Raw genomic sequence first — 21,969 nt, forward strand, 5'->3', positions numbered from 1 at the left:
CAATCTAAATCTAATAGACATACAGAGAACACAGTTGCAAATAACTGCAATAAATATACACTTTTCAAATACATGGCATACTTAAAAACTGACCACAAACAAGTCTCAATCAACATATCTAAGGATTCATAAATCGCACACATCATGTTCTCTACAAAAGTTAAATCAGAATAGAAACTTATGAAGTAGGAAAAAAAATTTAGAAAAAAAATAAAGCTAAAAGCCAATTCTTTGAAAACACTAATGAAATCCACACACTCTGTCAAGACTGAATAAGAAAAGAGAAGGAACAAATATATTAGCAGTAAGAAAAAAATGACTACAAATGATTCTGGTATTACAAAGATAATACGATTAATTTTATTCTTGTCAATTTGGAAATTCATATAAATATATAGAAAATCCTAAAAAAATAGAATTTATCAAGATTGTCTAAAAAGAAACAGAATACTTGATCAAAACTAAGGAGACTGGGCTGGGGCTGTAGCTCAGTGGAAGAGCTCTTGCCTAGCACATGTGAGGCGTTGGGTTCAATCCTCAGCACCACATAAAAATGAATAAATAAAATAAAGGCATTCTGTCCACCTACCACTACAAAATTTTTTTTAATTAAAATAAAAAACAACTAAGAAGATAATAGGCCCACACATTTTTAGCAGTATGTTTTAAGAAATATTCACAGAAGAATTAGATACCGTTTTAAAGAAAAAAAATATTCAAAGTTGAATATTGAAAAAACTTTCAAGATTTATTTAATGAGACTACCAACCACTAACCTGAAGACCTGGTGAGAAGAATATGAGAATGGAGAATCACAGTTATCATGAATACACATGCAAAAGTCCTGAACAAAGTCAATTCAACAATTCAAATAAAAAGGGTAATATTTAATGATCAAGTTTTGCTATCCCAGGAATCCAATAATGGTTTGCAAACAAACCAATTAATGAAAATCATTAATAACGAAAGACTAAGGGAGAGAAGTTATATGATTAACAGCTTACGAAAACATTTAACAAAATACAACAAAAGATAAGCAAAGTTCTTAATTTAGAAAGGAAGATCCTTAATCTGATATAGGGTATCCAAAAAACAAAACAAAATATACTTACTAGTGAATCATAAGAAAGATTATTTTTAAGTTTAAGAACATGACAAGAGTGGGCTGGCATTGTGGCTCACCAGTACAGTGTTCGCCTATCACATACGAGGCCCTGGGTTCGATCCTCAGCACCACATATAAATAAATAAAGAAAGAAATTTTGTCCAACTACAACTAAAAAATAAATATTAATAAAAAAAAAAAAGAACTGTCACCAATTCTCATCAATATTGTTCTGGAAGGCTTAGCCAATAAGGCAAGAAAAACAGCCATTTTGACAAATACTGTGATCATCCTTAAGGAAATACAAAAAAATCTACACAGACATTATTAGAATTAACAAAAACATTAGGAAGGTGGGTACATCAATGATGAATATTAAAAGCTCTATATATTTCCATACTATCAGCAAATAGAAGAAAACCTAAGAACATATCAGTTAGGGGACATCAAGATTATAAAGAAGAGCTAGGGGTATAGTTCAGTGGTACAGTGCTTGCCTAGAATGCAAGAGAGGTCCTGGGTTTGATCCCCAGCAATACAAAAAATTCCCAAAATTATAGGGAATAAAAAATGCGCAGAGCCAGGCACAGTGGCACACGCCTGTAATCCCAGCAGCTCAGGAAGCTGAGGTAGAATTGTATATTTAAAGCCCTTAGCAAAAGGAGGCACTAAGCAACTCAGTGAGACCCTGTCTCTAAATAAAATACAAAAATAGGGTTGGGGATGTGGCTCAGTGTTTGAGTGCCCTTGAGTTCAATCGCCAGTATAAACAAAACAAATGGGCAGAAAACTGAACAAGCACTTCCACATGATAAAATACAAATAAAAAAAATACATACATGGAAAGAGGCTGAAGCCAAGTAATCAAGAAAATAAAAACTAAAACCAAAACAAGATACATATTTCTACCTAGCAGACTGGCAAAAATTAAAGAGCCTGACAATAATAGGAATTGATGAAGATGTGCTGACACCTACACAATTATGTACTGAATGGCAGGAATGTGATCAGTACAACTTGGGATTTTATTGTAAAGCTGAAGATGTGCATGACTTGGGATCCACCAAATTTATGCTATGTGTAATACTTAAAAGAAACACATATATGTATCCCCAGAAAACACACAGAATGGAAAAAAAAATTTTTTAACTAGATGGACATCAAGATATTTATATTTTTAAATATTTCTTATTCATTTTTATTCTATATTTAATAATAAACTGTAAAAAATAGTTAGCTAATTTAGAAGGACTTTTTGCAAAGATTTTTTTAAAAGATTGCATCTTAGGCTGAGGAAAGCAATTAACAAGGAAAACTGTGCGGGACAAATATCATCATGGACACAAATAACTACCCCGGAACAATAGAGAAAGCAAAAATATTAATAGGTTTCTAGAAGAAAAGACATTAAAAGGGTGATAAGATTATTAAGAAACTGGTATCTAACATGGTCCAAAACCAAAAAAAAATTCCTGACATTTGGTTTTTCTTGAGTTTCCCTTCTCTGCCAAATGTTGCCATTCCTTTTCAATTACTTAAGTAAAAGATCAACTACTTTCTATCTGTTCTACCAATGTCATATGTTTAAGCCATATTATGAATGCATAAGCCCAGGAATTAGAATTACTGGCAGCACTGTCTTCACTATTCTTGTTAATGCAATTTTATTTGGGATATATAAATTTATTATCAGTTATAGCAAATAATTATGTTTTATATGAAGATAAATATAGCCACAACAATCTAAACACTACATTAAAGAAGAATCTAGGGCGGAGGATGTAGCCCAAGCGGTAGCACGCTCGCCTGGCGTGCACTGGATTCGATCCTCAGTACCACATAAAAATAAAATAAAGATGTTGTGTCCACCGAAAAATAAAAAATATTAAAAAAATTATCTCTCTCTCTCTCCCTTAAAAAAAAGAAAAAAAAGAAGACTAACTATATTTTTAAAGTCTTAGGTTTACAGCACCTAACAACCTCTGGAAAAATAGGATCTAATTTGTCAGTTTGGCACCAAATAAAACAAAATTATTATTTTTTAAATTATTTGTTCTAATTATTATGACAGCAGAATGCATTTTAACTCATTACACACAAATGAGCACAACTTTTCATTTCTCTGGTTGTACACAATGCATAAGTCACACCACCATTCATGCAATCATACATGTACATAGAGTAATAACGTCTGTTTCATTCTACCATCCTTCCCCACCTCCATACCCCTTTCCCTCTGTCCAATCCAAAGTTCCTCCATTCTTCCTTTGTCCCTGCCCCCCATTATGGATCAGCATCCACATATCAGAAAAAACATCTGGCCTTTGTAAAACGAAATCATTGGACTGAACTCTCTTTCCAAGTCTTTTACTAGAGACTTACTTCTTCTACCTGTCCATCTTCAGCTCCATCTTTCTCTTTATCCTCCTCTTCATCATCATCATAGTCTTCTTCTTCGTCTTCATCTTCTTCAGATGAGGTATCCCCAGTTCCATCAACTTGTAATACCAATGGAGCTTGCTGTTGAGCAGGCTGGGCCTGTGGTTGCTGCTGGCCAGCTGCAGTTATCTGTGCTTGTGCTGGTGTGGGCGCTGCCACTGTTGTAGGTATAACTTGAGTCTTATTTCCTGTAAATAATATTTGCTGAGGCTGGATGATAACACCAGTCTGTGGTGTAATCCCTCCAGGAAGAGGGGCAAGAACCTACAGCAAAAGAAAACCACATTATTAGGAACTAGTTACAGGGAAGAAATTGGTTCAAATATTAGAATCACCAGAAATAGTCCATATCTCATACACAGTTAACACTACCTAAGTAAAAAAGCAATGTTTAACTAGTACTGAACCACTAAATTTCTATTTTGCCATTTAAATTTCTGAAAGAAAAATATCTGCTAAAGGTAATTGCTTCATTTAGTGAGCATTAATTGTGTATATACCAGTCACTGACCAAGGAGAGCTATCCAAGTTATTCATTTATTTGCTTGATTCTAAGTATTTGTATATATAAAACCATGGGCAAAGAGAAGGGACCCACTCAAGGAATCCATACAGAAGTTGAAAAAGGAATCTTAACTAAAATTCTTTTACCTGTTGTATAACAGGAGCTTGTACTCCACCAGGCTGCATTTGTGGAATAACCTGCTGTTGTAGAACCACTGACTGCTGAGGCTGAAAGATATATTGGGCACCATTGGCTGCTCTGACCACCTGAAGAAGCTGGCCTAAAGCAAAAAAAAGCATGTATTCTAAGTTACCACTTTAGCAGTGACCGTCTCAAATAAAAAAATAAAAGAAAGAAAGAAATGTCAAACCACTGAAAAACCCAGGAATTATCAAGTCAGAAGTCTAACAGTTTTTTTAAGGTCTAATATCTATACACAGTAAACTATAATTAATACCTTCCCTAACTTCCCTCCATGTTCAGACACATTGCTTAAAATGATACATTTTCCAAATTTATTATCCTCATTCAGCTGTTTTTCAGTAAGATTTTAAAAACAGAATATAAGACTTGAACTAAGCTTAAATTATCTTTGTTCATATGCTAACAGTCAAGAAAGCAATAAGAAAATAAGACATTTTATGGGCTATTCATTTTTAAAGCTTTGAAGAAACAAAAACAAAAGTTTGCTGAACCAGTCATCACTGTCACATAAAACTAATTATGTGACTGGCATATATATATACAGAACCAAACACTCCTAATAGGTTGCTTTAGATGACCCAGGATCTTGAATGAAATAACAAACATATGTTAATAAAATATGTAATAAGACAAGTCCCTAATTTGTTCTTCACAAATTTAGAAAATTAACAAAGTAACAAAAACAACAAATACAAATAAAATAAGGTTGGGTCAGACAGGCATAGTGGTGCACACCTGAATTCCTGGTGGTTGAGCAGGAGGATCTTAAGTTTGAGGACAGCCTCAGTAGTTCAGTGAGGCCCTCAGGAACTTAGCAAGACCCTGTCTCAAAAATTAAAAAGGACTGGGGATTTGGCACAATGGTAAATCAACTTCCCCAGTCTCCACCACTCCTCCCAAAAGGCAATAAAATGAAGATTAGGGACATAATACTTAAAATCTTGTGGATAGGGGCTGGGTTGTAGCTCAGTGGTAGAACACGTGCCTAGCATGTGTGAGGCACTAGCTTCGATTCTCAGCACCACATATAAAAAAATAAAATATAGGTCCATCAACAACTAAAAAATAAATGTGGTAAGTTTTCAAACACTAATATCACCAAAAATCGTATGCTAAACATTGGTCTTTAGTCAATCAATAGGAGAGACTATGCCTAATAGCATGCAATGAATTTGCTCTTAAGGCACCATAGGATTTACTTTGAAAACACAAATTAGTTCAAATGAGTCAAGTTTATCTCCTTTGACAAGATAAATACGCTTAGTAATACAGTAAACGAGCATTTCTATATAACCATACTTCTTCAATAATAGGGTTGGTTCTCATTCACGATCAAAAGCTCAAGAGCAATTTTCATCTTCTCTATTGCATCCTCAACAATGATTACAGTTGTATGTTACAGCCCTCAAAATTATTTTAACAACCTAAACCAAATGATAAAAGAAGTATTAGTACTGTCTTTCAATGAAATCAAAATACAAGGGTTAGATGGTGCAATTTTCTGAATTATATTTAACAATGGTTCTGTTGTTCCTCATTACCTGAATTTGTTAATATCTGTTGAACAGGAGTCACACCTGCAGGGAGTGCCAAGGTAGCAGCTGTAGCAGCAGCACTCTGAAAAAAATAAAAACAAAAGGAAAATATCAAAACTACATTATACATAAAAGCATTTCAGCTTATCACTAGCATGTTTTAGTAGTATATGTAATTTTGTTTAGTACACACTAAATAGAAATTTTAACAAGACCAAACCCCATTTGATAAAATGATGCAAATAAAAAAGACCTTAGCTTACATAACCTACTTAATTATTTCAAGCAATTAAATAGAACAGTGTAATTGTTTGTCTCTCCGGTATTTTTTTTTCCTACCTTGTCAATCTTTTAAGATTTAAGGTACAGATCCTTTATATATTCATTCTATACGTTTTGGGAAACCCACATTAACAATGCAATAAATACATAAATACAATATATGAAATAACCATTCCATGATCATTTCCTTTCCTAGTCTTTGCTTCCTTACACCCAATTGCTTGTTTTTAATTAATACAGTTGGGGGAAAGTATAAGTGTCTTTGTTTCTGAATTTTTAAAATGTGTACTATAATCAACAAGTACCCACAGAAGACACTGTATCTGAAGACTTCTCTTGAAGTATAGCATTACTTCCCTTGAAGTACAGATTAATACCAAAAAAATCCTCAAAATCTTAAGTCATCAACTTTAATTTCCATTATTTAAAATAGTTACTATGTAACATTCAAGTTATAAAAATATGGATGGGATTATATCCTGACTTTTTAAAAAAAAATTTAATTTTTTTAAACTTGTTTATAGACCTTTATTTATTTATATGTGGTGCTGAGACTTGAACCCAGTGCCTCACACATGCCAGGCAAGTATGCTACCGCTGAGCCCCAGCCCCAGCCCTATTCTGACATTTTTAAAATTAAAAAAATAATTTATTGCTTCCAGAAATTGTTTCTCCTTTAGCTTTCCTGCAAAAGAATTACACCATTCTCTATATGTTTTACACATTTTATTCATGTATCTCACTGTAATTTAGGTATTTTATTTTTCCATCCCCTTTCAATCTTAAGGTATGAAACTTTCATATACTTAATTTAACCTACACATTTTTACAAACACCTATATTTGGATAAGCTTAGGGATATAAATATAATAAACAAACCAAGCAAGCAAGCTTTGGAGAAATTAATACCAGAGGAGTTAACAAACTTAGGAAACTATACTAAGCTCAGTTAATAATACATCTATCTAGTTTGGGGTTTTAAGGTATAACTTCTAAAGAAAAGAAAATGGGCCTAATTAACTTCTACTTCTTCAGTGTAAATTCCCTGAATTTCTTCAGATGACAGCTAGAGCTCACCAGTTCTTCTTTAAGTTAGATACTTAACCACTCAACTTAAAATAAATTATAGGCAAATAAAGGTAAGTTAAATTTAAGAAACATAGTAAGCAACCACTTGCTACTGATATTTAGGAATATTAAGTGCCTTAATTCATATCTTCTAAGATAACAGATCTTGCTACAGCAATAAACCATTCTTTACAGCATATATAACACAATAACCACCTGATACACTTTCTATACATTCAAGTTAATCAATAGGTATTTGCTGAGTGATACACCATACATAATCACCTTTTATTTAATGACCTGAAATTTTTTTCTTGTATTTTATGAAACAGCCCTAACACAAATGCAGCATTAGACCAATCATTTTGTATCAAAAACCTGGAAAACTGGTTTGCTCTAACTTCCCTGAAATAGCCTTCTACCTGTAAAGTTATTATGTAATATTACCTATTATTTTTATGAAATTACATAATTTTAGTATGTTCATTTCTAAAGTACACAAAGCCATGAGAAAAATCAGAAGTATTTTTACTTACTGAATATATATGAATTGGGAATAATAATGCAAAACAAAATCCCAGAACACTTTTACTGGTGAAGAGCCTTTATGGAGTATCTTTCAGAACATGCATAATACACTAACTAAAAATATCAAAGAAAAATGTAAATGCTAACCTATTTTACTGATTTAATTTCTAAACTATAATCTGTTTAATACATATTCTCCAACATCAGAGACCTAAGCAGTACACGTAAGAAATCAACTACTAATTTGATTCATCTCTTAAAACACTATTAAATTTGAAATTCTCTCCCACAACATTTAAAACTCTTCAAAATTAGAAGCATCTACTCCAGGTGATTCTGCCAAAATTTGTTAAAATTTACATAAGTAATTCCCTAGGAAATAATAAAACTGTTAAAATGAGATAATACTTCTGAGGCAAGGAATTTTAAGATTTACATGCAAAAAAAAATGATTCTATTAACTTGAACTGAAATATAAACAGATCCCTTTTTTTTTTTAATCTTAATTTTGTTGTTGTTGTTTGAGTATTGGGAATTGAACCCAAGGGAATTTTACCACTCAGCTATATATTCGGCCCTTTTAACTTTTTATTTTGCAACAGGGTCTCTCTCACTTAGGATCTGGCTAAGTTGCAGGGGCTGGCCTCGACCTTGCAATCCTCCTCCCTGAGCCCCCCAAATTGCTAAGATTAAAGCATGTGCCACCACTCCCAGCCCATAAAACAGATCCTTGATATTTGTGAATTCAAAAATACAATTTTTACTATCTCAGAAATCGGCAGTCACTCCAGTGTATAAATCTGTGAAGCTGGTAAGGTGCAGGAGTAGCACCTTATTTGTCTGGTAAGTCGTGCTGTCTATTTGACTTATAAACCACAAAAGAGCTTTGTGGTTCATAACTTACCACTCACAAAGTGGAAGTGATTTTTTTAAAACTGCTTTTTGAGGGCATGGTAGCACACACCTGTAATCCCAGCAACTCAGGAGGCTGAGGAAGGAGAATCAAAACTTTGAGGCCAGCCTCAGCCACTTAGCAAGATCCTGCTCAAAATCAAAAATAAAAAGGACTGGGGATGTAACTCCTTGGTTCAATCCTGGGTACCAAAATAACAAACCAAAACAAAACAAAAAACTCATATAAACATTATTTTTTTTTCAAAAAAATATAGAGATCTCATTTCTAGCATTACTTACATACACTGAGAGAAGATTACAAACAAGGATTTTTACTTTTGAAGTTTTGGCTGAATTTAATAATGAAATGTCAAAGCTGAGACACTTCTGGGATATTAACAGTCTGATTATTTTAAACAAAATAAACAAAGGCAATTTACAAGAAAGTACTGAACAAATAATCAGACTGTGTTTTAATGTTAAAAAAAAAAGAGTAAAGAATATAGATAAAGATTTCCTAAGGATCTGAAGGAATCCTTTCAATTTTACAGTTGTATATTATACCACATTTGATAGAACTATCAAAATTCTAATATAACAACTGTTTCAAATGCATTTTAAGATAACAATTTACAGATCATAATAACATAAACCATATTATGGTTAAACAGGAGCAAATATTTTTAAATTTGTTATTTTAAAAACGGTACCTTGAATTATCCAAACAGATTGTTTTAATTTTTTAAAAATTTACAATTCTTAGCATTCCTGACCTCTTGTGATTAACAGATCTTCTGAAACAGAACTATATGTGGTATAATAGATTTGGTCAATTCCTAGAACTGTTGTTCAAAAATAGGTGATGAAATAATGCCCACAAAGCATCATTCTTTTGATGTTTTAAAACAGAAAATTCTTAATTTTGTGCATCTCTTTATGTATGGAGAGTGTTTGTGTTTGTATGTGTCTGGGGGTATTACTGGAGATTTGAGTCCAGGATGCTGAGCGTGCTAGGCAAACACCTCACCTCTGAGCTACATCCCCAGGCCTAATTTTATGATTCTTAGTACCAATCTAAACTTCAAATTTATCATACTATATACATTTTATACAAACATGTGTAAACACAAACGCAGCAATCTTTTAAAAAACAAAACTGTTTTGCTCTATCTATAAGTTGTTAACTTACAATATGCCTAGGAATAATCACAATTTGGATTAAAATAAGAAAAGCAAATGTAAATGTTCTGAATCTTACCATGTTTGATGCATTCATATGCTGTATAAGCTTTGAATCAGGAACAATAACTTGTGGTGCTGTGGCTACAAAAAAATCAAGAACACATGCAAACAAGGAACCATCAGGCTATTTCATAATCACAAGAAATGTCTATAATATTAAATGTCTATGAATTTTTTCGACATTTTTGTATTCAAATTCTTTCAACCATTTATCTCAGAAGGTTTTAAATTTCTATGAAAAACAGAAGCTGTGATATACCCACTCTATATTGGAAAAGATTAATAAAAATTACTTAAATGAAACACATAAAAATGCAAAAGAATTTAGAAATACAAAAAATACCTAACACCTAAACATATACATTTCTGTGCATTCCTAAACAAGCTGGGAATTTTAAAACTTAATTTAATCTTGCTTTATTAACTCTACACTAACTGTTTAACTGACATAATGTAATATGCCAGTGTTACAGTGACTTACTAACTCATTAAAAATAAGGTCAAAAAGTTAATATTAGGGTTTTGTTTGTTTTTTAAATCTACACAGTTGCTCTTCTCCCATCTTGACAGTTACCATAATCATGGCACTTTCATCAACTGTTTAAAAAGTACAAGTCAGAAATAATGGCAACGTTACCTAAGTGTTAGATTCCGCAAATTTCAGAGAATAGACAGATAATAAATCCCATTATCCTAATATTCTCTGAGTGAAGAAAATCAAATTAATTTATGATGACATAAAATCCTAGTGCCAAGCCTATAAGCAATAGGAGGAACAGTCATCAAATAAAACGAAAAGGATAAAAATTACGTAAAATAACCCAAACAGACCTATCTACTATATATTATTATCAATGTCACGTCTTATATACAGTCTCTCAGATGAAACAAAGAGGTAGCTAAATGGTTACTTAATTTACTTTTATTCTCCTCTCCAATAACAAGAAATTGAATTAGAATACTTAGGAAATTTTACAACTAAACAGATGATATCATTAAGAAAAAAAAATATTTTCTGTATGTAATGGATCATGCTTCTTAGACTTCCCAGGGCCCAGATTTTCCTCAACTGTGAAATGGAGCTAAGAACTATTTCACAAAAGCCCCAAAAGGCATTTCAAAAACAGTACTATGACTTGCATATTGCAAAGCACTACGAACTTAGTCTATAAATAATTGTTTCTTTGTTTTAAACCAAGTAATATAAAGTAAGCTGTTATAAACATAAATCACTATGAGACTGAATTTTCAGATTTCCCAAGTTATACAATCCCTCCTATGTTTAAGATACATGGATAAGACTGCTAATTTAAAAAAAAAAAAAAAAGATACATGGATAAAAGCTAAACTCAAAGCATGTTTTTAAAGGAACAGGTTCCATACAAAATACAGATAAATATTTTACCACATAAAATAATTAACCTGTTAGTAAATAAACTTCTAGGAAATACACCACTGTCTAAGTTTCTCAAAAGAAAATAATAAACTTACCTGAACATGAAATTAGGCTTTCAAATATGGGATTATCATTACTATATACATTTTATACAAACATGTATAAACTCAAACCCAATCAAAATAGGGGAAGAAAAACAAAGTAATAAAAAAAAATAAGATAGTCTTATTTTCAATTTTTTTTTTTAATCTACCAGATGACTCTTAAGAAACCTAGAGTTATTTTCTTTTAAATCACTGCTAAGCTGTAGAGTACGAAAACAAATTCAGTCTCACCTTGCTGTGATGCAGGAATAAGAACCTGCTGGGTCTGTGCTTGCTGAGGTACTGTCTGCTGAGGTTGAGTTTGCTGATGGTGGTGGTGGTGGTGGTGTTGCTGCTGCTGGGGTTGATGCTGCTGTTGAACTTGCAATAAAAGTTGTTGCTCTTCTGAATGAAATCCATCTACTGCCCTAGACTGCATTAGTTTATTCTCCCATAACTAAGGCAAAGAACATAAGATTTCTAAGTGAAGGTCATATAAAATAACTCTGGATATATGGACAAAATATACTATTATCTGTTTATAAATCTCTTCCATTTTAGAAACTGATACAACCACAAAAAATGAAACCCATCTTTCTTAACCAAGAATAAAGAATAATGAAAACAAATCTTAAAAGAATTAAACCTTAAAAAAAAGAATTAAACCTTGTTTCTACCACTTTGAGTACTGAAGAGATTTTTCTTGATTTCTCTTTTATCTTCAATCTTTTTACAGTAATTGGCAGATATTATTTAGCAAAGAGTTTCATATAAACAATTTTTTTAGTAATTGAAGATTATCTTTTGCAGTATCCATACCTTTACTAACCTATTTCTATATAACTCTTTCCTTTAATACAAAACTTCCTGACTCTCCAAAAATAGATACAGAACATAAATAGATAAATTCATCTCTTCTTAATCAGGCAAATAAGAAACACAGAGGCAATCCCCTGGTTAGAAAAGCACAATTTTCCATCTATCCAATCCTACATAAGGTAACAGTAATGGCTGATGGTCTTGGAGGTTTTTGGAATTCTCCACATTACCTGAAATTTCCCTATTCCTCCCATTATGTCAAAGATTGTTTTCTGCTTAGCATCTTCTCTTAGTAAGATGAGAGTCCCTAATCCAAACATTAAAAATCTTAAATGCTCCAAAATCTGAAATTTTTTGAGTACTGATATGATCCCACAGTGGAAAATTCCACACCATAAACTTTGTTTCATGCACAAAATTATTAAAAATATTGTACAAAATTAACTTGAGGCTATGTGTATAAGGTACATATGAAACACAAATGAACTTTGTTATGTATATGCATATATTCCAAAATCTGAAATACTTCTTCTAGTCACAAACATTAGTATTCATGTGATGGGGGGAGGGTCAGTGAAATGGACCAAAAAAGGGAGAAAAATAAAATATTTGCAACTTTTTCAACCTTCTGCCTAACACATTTTCTTTTTTACCACATTCAGTGTTAAATTTAAAGCCTCAATCCTGTTTCTTAAAAACACAAATGAAAGAATTCAGTCATTTTGTACCCAAGGATCTACAGAAACTGTTTTTCTCATTTAGGATCTGCTCTTGGAATATTCCCTAACTCATCTGAACTTTCTAGCAGTTCCTCCAAATTCCTGCCATACAGAAGTTTTCCATAATCTCCTGACTCTTTCCCACTCCAGACATTCTAGATTTTTGTCTACATGCTAATAACAATTCTAGCACATCTTACTGAAATTTCCCAATGCAACCTTCCCCCAGTAGCTCCAGTAATTAGTCTTACCTGAAATTGATTCTTACAAAGATGAAACAATATCTATTCATGGTTGTTTTAATGATTAAGCAATATGTTCAAAAACAAAACAACTACAACAACAACAACAAAAAACACCAACAGAGTCTAAAGTCAGTGACCAATACATGTTAGTTGTTGTTACTATTTTTTTAGTGATGGTATTAATTGAGTAATAGAGCATTATACCAGAAATCCAGAAACGGTTAATCCTGGTTTGGCTACTAATATGGCCGAATCATTTATCTCTCTTAGGCACTTTCCTCATCTAAAAATAAGAAAAACTGCATTAATTACTCCTCACTTCCAGCTCTTAAATCTAGGCCGATGCAAATCCCAAACTAAAACCAGATTTTCCTGTGGTAACAAAGCAGTGCTTTCTGAAAGTCCAAACCGTGTCTGGTTCATCTCTGTAAAGTGGGTTCCTAGCACTGACAAACACACTCTCAAAATAGGTGCTTATACATCTAATAAATAGGTGCTTATACATTACAACTCTGTCACCCAAACCTATCTCCTTTCCTCTTCCAAAACAAAATAAAATCTAGATTATTGAGGCAAAAAATCAAGTTTTTTTTAAAAGTACTATTAATGATTTTAGAAATTATCTTATAAAACCTAATTTTCTTAAAAACAATTTTTTTGGATGCCAAAGATTGAACCTAGATCCTCATGCATACTAAACATGGGACTCCACACCACTGAATTATACCTTAATCACTTCAATTTTTCTAGAGTTAGCAGGGTACGGTGGCCCCGGTCTATAACTAAAGGAACTCAGGAGGCTAGGGAGACATAGTGACTATTGTCTCAAAATAAAAAATAAACAGAGCTAGAGATAAGCTCAGTGATAAAGCACCTCTGGGTCTAGCTACTGCAATCTAGACCATACAATAAAGCTTCAGTGATGATGACAAATATTCATTACATATTATGTGCAGCTAAGTGGTGGGTATCACAATTCACCAAGGTTAACAAGTCAACAACCTAAGGAATTAGATTCTACCATAAGACTCCAACAATATTGTCAATTTCCCTTCTGAAGCAATGCTTCAATCTATCCACACTATTATGGCCCTGGTTCCTCCCATCAGAACTACTGAAAAGGGTACTGATGTAATAACAGAGTTCACTGAACTTCTTGAATCGAGTCATGCATTCTTTCAGGCATTGAAAAAACAGAGTAGACAAATCCAACAAAATTCTTGTTTTCAGAGCTTATATTCCAGTGGAAACTTGTCTTTTCAATCTAGCCTCTACTATATAGGTTCTCAAAATGTGGTCCTGGACTAACAGCATTAGTATCACCAGGAACTTGTTAAAATGCTAATTCTTAAGTCCCATCCTATACACCACCATCCTATACACCTACACCAGCAACTCCTAGGTGAAGCCAACAAGCTACTTTAACAAACTGTCCCAGTTATTCTGTTGCTTGTTTAAAATAAGAATCACAACCCATTAGTGGCACGAGAGCGCACAACACACACAAACACACACACATCAATTTAGAATTGTTTTTGTAATAAAATCAAAACTAAAAAGAAAATGCAGAGTAAAACGTTTTGCAGATTTTTGTTATACACACATTTATGTAATATTGGATCAAAAAATTAAAAACTATATTTAATCAAAATGTTAAATACTATTACTTTTAAAGGAGAGTCCTAGACAAAAAGTTTAAGAAAACATTGCTCTACACTGTCACCAACGTGAATGATCTAAACTTTATAAATATATTTTCTACTTAAAAATGGTGCCTATGACAAACTATAACCTGTAGGTACATATTCTATAACCTGGAATACAGTAATCCCCTTATACTTAGGGGATATGTTCCAAGACTTCCAGTGGATGCCTGAAAGCATACTAAGCCTTATATAATGGGGTTTTCTCCTATATATACAAACCTATGATAAATTCTAAGTTATGAATTACACATAATAAGAGATTTTTTAAAATCTTAATTGTACTGTATTCACCCTGATTCTTAAAATGATGTGAGATGATATGATGCCTACCTGCTGAGATGAAGTGAGATGAATAACACTGGCATTGACACAACAGGTACCATATAACGGTTATCCAAACACAAATACTGTAAAAGTTGATCTGATACAACTGAGCAATTCCCTAAGTAATTAACGAGTGAACAGTGTATGGGTACACTGGACAAAGAGATGATTCATGTCCTGGGCAATATGAAAATGGCTGGAGAAAGACTTTATCATGCTACTCAAAACAAGCAATTTAAAAGTTACTATTTACTTCTAGAATTTCCCATTTAATGCTGACCACATGTATGCAACCCTGAGATGGGTGCAGTGGTGCATACCCATAATAATCTAAGCGGCTCGTGAGGCTGAGGCAGGAGGATCATGAGTTCAAACCCAGTCTCAGCAACTAAGCAAATCAGTGAGACCCTGTCTCAAAAGGGCTGGGGATGTTGCTCAGTGGCTGAGTGCTCCTGAGTTCTATCTCCAGTAACAGGAAAAAAATAAGAAACCCTGAAAAATGAAACTCTGGGTAAGGGGTCTCTACTGTACTGATTCCTGAGTTCCATACAGTCCTCAAAACTTGCATTTTAACTAGCACCCCAAATAATCCTCACAGTCTACAGATCAAGTTCCTTAGCATGACATGCGTTACCATAAGCCAAATGCTACTGTAACTTGAACTTTATTTTCTAACAGTAGCAAAACATCTGCAGTTTCCAGAATAATAGAGTATTCTTCGTATTCAACTGTCTTCCCTCAAAATTCCCAAAACAAGACAAATGGCAAAGTCATATAGCTTCAAAAAAAAAAAAAAGCAATCACTCACTATATATATTAGAAATGTCTCTATTTTTGTAATCACACTAAGTCTACCTTCTCTATTAAGTCATATTGACATCAACTACAGACTGCCATATCCTCATGATCTGACATTTTGACTATGTATTTAGCAGTCATTTAGTATTTTTTTTTTTCCAGAGAAACAAACTACTGTTTTCTAGGAGGCTACTGACATTTTCGGCAGAGCAATTCTTTATTGTAAAAGACAGTCCACAGGAAATGTAAAGGAAATGCAACATAGTCCTGGCTCTTGCCTACTAAATGCCAGGTGTCTAATAGTCTAATGACACACAAACATGGTCCCACAAATTTCCAAAAGCTTTATAGTGACTAGTTGGGATAGTTCATTGAGAATCAGTACTTACCAAGTACCAAAATACTGTTTTGATATGAAAAAAATAAAAACAATGCCATGTAAATACAAGTATTAAGCCTAAACATCAAATAATGTGAAGTTTGAATGGATTGAATGTTTAGTTTCTCTTCAATTTCATTTTTATATAATTTTATTTAGCAAAACATCCTATTTGTTAACAGGTTATCAACTGTTAACAAATAGGACGTGTTTTTTTTGTACAGAGGATTGAACCCAGAGGCACTCTACCACTGAGGCACATTCCCAGCCCTATTTTGTATTTTATTTAGAGACAGGGTCTCACTGAATTGCTTAGTGCCTTGCTGTTGCTGAGGCTGGCTCTGACTTGTTATCCTCCTGCCTCAGCCTCCCGAGCCACTTGTACTACAGGTGTGCACCACTGCGCCCAGCGTTAACACTGTTTTGACATTAGTAATCATACTATTGAAGACATCCAGGAATACAGAGTTATTTATCTATTTCTTTTTACTAACAATATAGGAAAAACTGCCTCCATCTTGCATTTTTACAGTACTCCATTTCCCTCAACAAATAGCTATTATTTCTGGGAGCCCTACACTTCAGCAATCCTTGCCTAGGTCTCTAAAAATTGACATGCAGAAAATTCATTTTCTGTTCCTAAAATGATTTGAGATATACATTTGTATAAATGTTGACTAGACATTTTAGTAACTAAGATTTACTGAATTCTGTGTAATAAGTCTGACATGTACAGAATGGTTTTTTATAAAATCCTATAAAATAGACATTATCATATCCTTTTTACAGAAGAAAAAAACTGAAAAACAAGAAGTTAGGTAATTTGTCCAAGAGCACAAATAGTAGACAGAACTAGTATATAATCCAGTCAGCCTGACTCTAGTATCATAGTCAGATCTGAACCCCATCTCTTTAAAAATTTTACAACCTAGGTACCTTGTCTGTCTCACTCTAATTCCAGCTCTAATCCAAACTCCTAACCTCTTAGCTACATTGCTGCACTCAAAGCAAGTAATAAATGACTCATAAAAGCAACTCTGACCACCCATCACCAAACCATGTTCTTACATAATTTTATTTAGCAAAACATCCTGTTTGTTAACAGAATATCAACTGTTAAACTATAAACTGTTAAATCACAGCCTTGGTACCTTCATTCTACTATACACATCACAGGAGATAAAAAAAAGTTTCACATCTCTACCCCTTTTAAGTTCTTATCAAATCAGAGTCCGAGTCTGCTTTCCTGTCTTATAAAATACGATGAACCTACTTACTGCTTCCTCACAGTATGCTAGGCTAGAAATTCTGAAGAATTCTCCTATTTTTCACATTTTTATCTAGCTCCTAAAGACTAATTTTTCCTACCAAGAAATGTCAGGGACACACAGCTTTCCCGAAGAGCAAATGAAGTAGAAAGTAGATTATTATTCAATTTATGGTCCAAAATTCTATATACCCAGAGTAAATCAAGTATCTATATATAACTAGAATACATTTGGAGAAGTATTTCTCACCTGGAGGTGATTTTGCCCCCACTCCCCTAGAGAGATTTGGCAATGTCTGGTGACATTTTTGGTCACAACTGAAAGGTGCTACTGGCATCTAGTGGGCAGAAGACAATTATGCTGCTAACATCCTACAATGAAAAGGACAGCCCTGTAACAAACAGTCCAAAATGTCAACAGTGCCAAGGCTGAGAAACCTGAACTAGAAACAGGCAAACTTCTTTCCAACTGAAGAAACTCTTCCTGTTGTTTCATTAAAAACAGGCCATGTTTCACATGATACTTATTGTTTGGATTTGGGTAGGTCTCTGACAGTTTGGAAATCGAGATAATTTTATCATTCACTTTGAAGAGAATTTCTAAACTGTCATTACCATCTAGTCACTTACAAATCCAAAACACATTTTCCATTCAAATATGAATTTACCAACAGACCTATTTTCAATACCTTCTCTATTTCTAATAATCCACACATTAAAAAAAGTAGGCCCATAGTGGTTCAACAAAAACCTTAAGAATTGGGCTAAATTTTTTTGTGTGTATATCATCACTTTTTCTGCATTAACTATGGGACCCTTAAATTACATGGACTCTCATTACATATACTAAATCATAATGTAATTCTCCATGATTTCCTTTGTAGCTTTATGCAGCTTCTGATAAGAATTTGTGAAATGGCCAAAAAAACAAAAAGGACAGAAGGGACTAGAACTAAATTACAATGTCTTTTTGAGTCATAAAGTATAAAATTAATGTTAGTTTTACTAACAAGAACATCTAAACCTGCACAATCCGATATGGTAGTCACTGGCCACATGCAGTGATTTAAATTTAAATTAACCAAAATAAATAAAAATTCTATTCTTCAGTTCCTTTAATTATATTTTAAGTCCATGATAGTCACCTGCAGCTAGTGACACCATATAGAACATAAATATAGAATCTTATGATGGGGATGTGGCTCAGGGGTAGAGCACTTGCCTAGCATGTGTGAGGCATTGGGTTAAATCCCCAGGATCACATAATAAAATAAAATAAAATATATTGTGTCCACCTACAACTAAAATAAATAAATAAATATATAAAACATATATGTGTGTGTATGTATACATACATATATACATATACATATATATATATATTTCCCATCATTATAGAAAGTTGTATTGGACAGTGCTGGCTGGCTGTTAAATCTAGCACACACTCTGGAAATTCTAAGGAAATCCTAAAGAAATTTAGTGCAGAGAATTAAAATAACAAACTTGGTTTAGCCTAAGAGTTTTATTTTTTATAGTTGGACACAATATTTTTATTTTTATGTGGTGATGAGGATCAAACTTGGCGCCTCACACATGCTAGGTGAGCGCTCTACCACTGAGCCACAACCCCAGCTCCAGTTTAGGCTAAGAGTTTTATTTTTAACTCCTATATAACTGAGCATATTAGAATATACCCCATTTAAAAACAAAAATATCAAACTACTTTGTTCAGTTATTTTCTGGAGCCCCATTTGTTTTTAATCAACTCAGCTAAATATTTACTGAATGCCAATTGCATATGCTAAGCACTGTGGTTGAAGCTGAGGATTCAAAGTCTAAATAAGTCCAAACTTTTGTCATTTAAAACTACCCAGTAAACTAAATATCACCACATGACCTATAGAATATCCACCCATACTTAAAAAGCCAAATATAATAGAAGTGCAAGTAAAGTGCAAGTAAAGATTTTTGGTACCAGGGACTGAACTCAGGGGCACTCATCCACTGAGCCACACTACCAACCAACTCTATTTTGTATTTTATTTAGAGACAGGGTCTCACTGAGTTGTTTAGCACCTTGCTTTTGCTGAGACTGGCTTTGAACTTATGATCCTCCTGCCTCAGCCTCTGGAGCCACTGGGATTACTGGCATGCACCACCACCCCTGGCAAGATATTTGATTTTAAAGAGAACTTTTCTTTTCAATTTCTTGCTTCTATCAGGAATATAGGAAAACAATCAATTCTCCAGATTTTCAATGTAGAAACCAAGAATTGATAACAACCTGGACTGACCACTACACTCTTGACCTAGGATAAATTAGTCATTAGGAATGATTTTCTACAACTTATAAATGTTATAACTTCCACATAAGGTGGCAGAACTACGATGACAACCATTATATGACTATAACATTAAAAGAAAAACATGCCAGCTACACTAACCTGAGATACTTTATGCTTTTTGAATAGTTATACTGTTCTTCCAACTCATATCTCATAGTTGGCATTCTTACGTTTGCATTTTTGGATACTTACTCTTCACTATTCATAAATCTTGTATTTTTCTCAGGGCAAATATTTCCTCATTTCTATTCAAGCTTTTTTCCCCCCTTCCTCACATGGGCGGATTCTTACTGAATATAGAGAAGTTGCTCAGACACTGAAACACACTAAGACATATTTCAACACTACAGTAAAGATATTTGTTTTACTTAATGAGTTACTAACTTTCAGCCTCTACACCTCAGATGAATGAATAAATAAGAGCAAAACAAATCTTCCTATTTGCTTACTGTGATTATATATTTAGACATAGCTTTAAAAGAGCTCAATATTCAATTTATAAACCAGCAATATTAACACTTTTTGATCTCTGGACTCGGTATCTCTTTCAAAAATTAACAAGAACCTCAAAGACCTTTTGTTTGTGTTTTACTTATTAATTTACTTAGAAATAAAATCATCATGGGATGGCACTGTAGTTCAGAGGCAGAGTGCTTGCCCAACGTATGTGAGGCACTCAGTTCAAGCCTTAGCACCACATAAAAATAAATGAATGAATAAATAATTTTTAAAAAGAAATAAAATACATTCACCACATGTTAACACAAATAATATTCTTTCTCAAAATAATCACATTTTCCACATAAAAACTGAGGGTGAGAAATGACTTAAAGAAAAATAGCTGTATTCTCAAATCTGCCTCTACATTTGCTTTGTTTTGGTTAAAGAAGAAAATATGGCCTAAAGTTAAATAGGTGGGATAGGAAAGGTATTTTGAAAAATGTTTTCTTAAAAGTTCAGCAATGTAGGGGAGGGGAGGGGGGATAGTAGAGAATAGGACTGACAGCAGAATACATCAGACACTAGAAAAGCAATATGTCAATCAATGGAAGGGTAACTGATGTGATACAGCAATCTGTATACGGGGTAAAGTTGGGAGTTCATAACCCACTTGAATCAAACTGTGAAAGATGATGTATTAAGAACTGTGTAATGTTTTGAACGACCAACAATAAAAAAAAAAAAAAGTTCAGCAATGTAAAATCTGAAACTGTATATCAATGAACTTTTGGAAAATAAAAGTTGAATGAATTATACAGATCTTTCAAATGTTGACACATTTCATTACAGAACAACAGGCAATCAAATTTTCTAACATCAGCACAATACATGAATAAATTTCATCAGACTTGGAAGTATGTATAAATCATTTCTGCTGCATATGAACAACTGTTTCAAGGAAAAGCAAAGGAGCATTTTAGCTATGAGTTAGCTAGTCACTTTTCTCATAGAACACCAATTTTACTTGAAAAGAATGAAAGAAAGTCTATGATTTTTCAGACTTAGGTGTTTAGTTCACCTGTGAAGAAAACTCAGAAATCCATACACTATATAATTTGAGAACCCTATTCTAATCAAGAGGGCAAAAATATTCCACAATTTCACCAATCATCATAAAAAAAAATTTCTGTTTAAATCCAATAAACAGAAAACCAGCTCCCAACATAAAACATATTTTAAATATAACATCTGGACCACATAAAAAAATCTGAGCAAAGAACCTAAAGTTCTTTTAATTAAATACTTCAATCTTACAAATTCAATTTTACAACCAAGTATATTAAGACCAAAAATGATTTTAAAAAGTTGCAGGCATTTTAAGTAATTGGACTATAAAATGTAGAATGTTAGCCACTCGATAACAATAGCTAGTGCTATTGGGTAGGCATTGTGATAAGTATTTTATGTAGCTAGTACATCTAATCCTCAAAACTGTTTAAGGTTAAATACTACCAATTCTTATCTTCGTGTAAGGAAACTGAAATAAAAGTAGCTTGCCTGAGTTCAGAGGAAGACTGGATAGTAGAGTTGGGATTTAAAACCACCACCCATTCACTAAACTATACTGCATCCTTAAGCAGAGTCA

At 33.1% G+C, this 21,969-nt stretch overlaps 1 protein-coding gene and 1 non-coding gene across 4 annotated transcripts in view; both read right to left on the reverse strand.

Moving 5' to 3' along the window:
* Gtf2a1 (general transcription factor IIA subunit 1) overlaps nucleotides 1–21,969 on the reverse strand; it is a 39,214-nt gene that overhangs the window by 12,924 nt on the left and 4,321 nt on the right. For all 3 annotated transcript variants that reach the window (XR_013439173.1, XM_078050654.1, XM_078050655.1), the window contains exons 3-7: nucleotides 11,534–11,738; nucleotides 9,819–9,883; nucleotides 5,795–5,870; nucleotides 4,196–4,329; nucleotides 3,488–3,808 (exon numbers count right to left, since the gene is read on the reverse strand). Coding sequence is in view for 2 of the 3 variants with exons in the window: in XM_078050654.1 (XP_077906780.1) it covers nucleotides 3,488–3,808; nucleotides 4,196–4,329; nucleotides 5,795–5,870; nucleotides 9,819–9,883; nucleotides 11,534–11,738 (801 nt within the window). In the remaining variant the exon portion in view is untranslated. The remainder of the gene's footprint in view (nucleotides 1–3,487; nucleotides 3,809–4,195; nucleotides 4,330–5,794; nucleotides 5,871–9,818; nucleotides 9,884–11,533; nucleotides 11,739–21,969) is intronic.
* LOC120887072 (small nucleolar RNA SNORA79) lies at nucleotides 10,442–10,587 on the reverse strand. The gene has a single exon (XR_005730240.1). It is a non-coding gene; the product is annotated as a small nucleolar RNA SNORA79 (small nucleolar RNA).

The sequence above is a fragment of the Ictidomys tridecemlineatus genome, chromosome 5 (assembly GCF_052094955.1).
Source record: "Ictidomys tridecemlineatus isolate mIctTri1 chromosome 5, mIctTri1.hap1, whole genome shotgun sequence".
In the NCBI taxonomy this organism is placed as follows: domain Eukaryota; kingdom Metazoa; phylum Chordata; class Mammalia; order Rodentia; family Sciuridae; genus Ictidomys; species Ictidomys tridecemlineatus.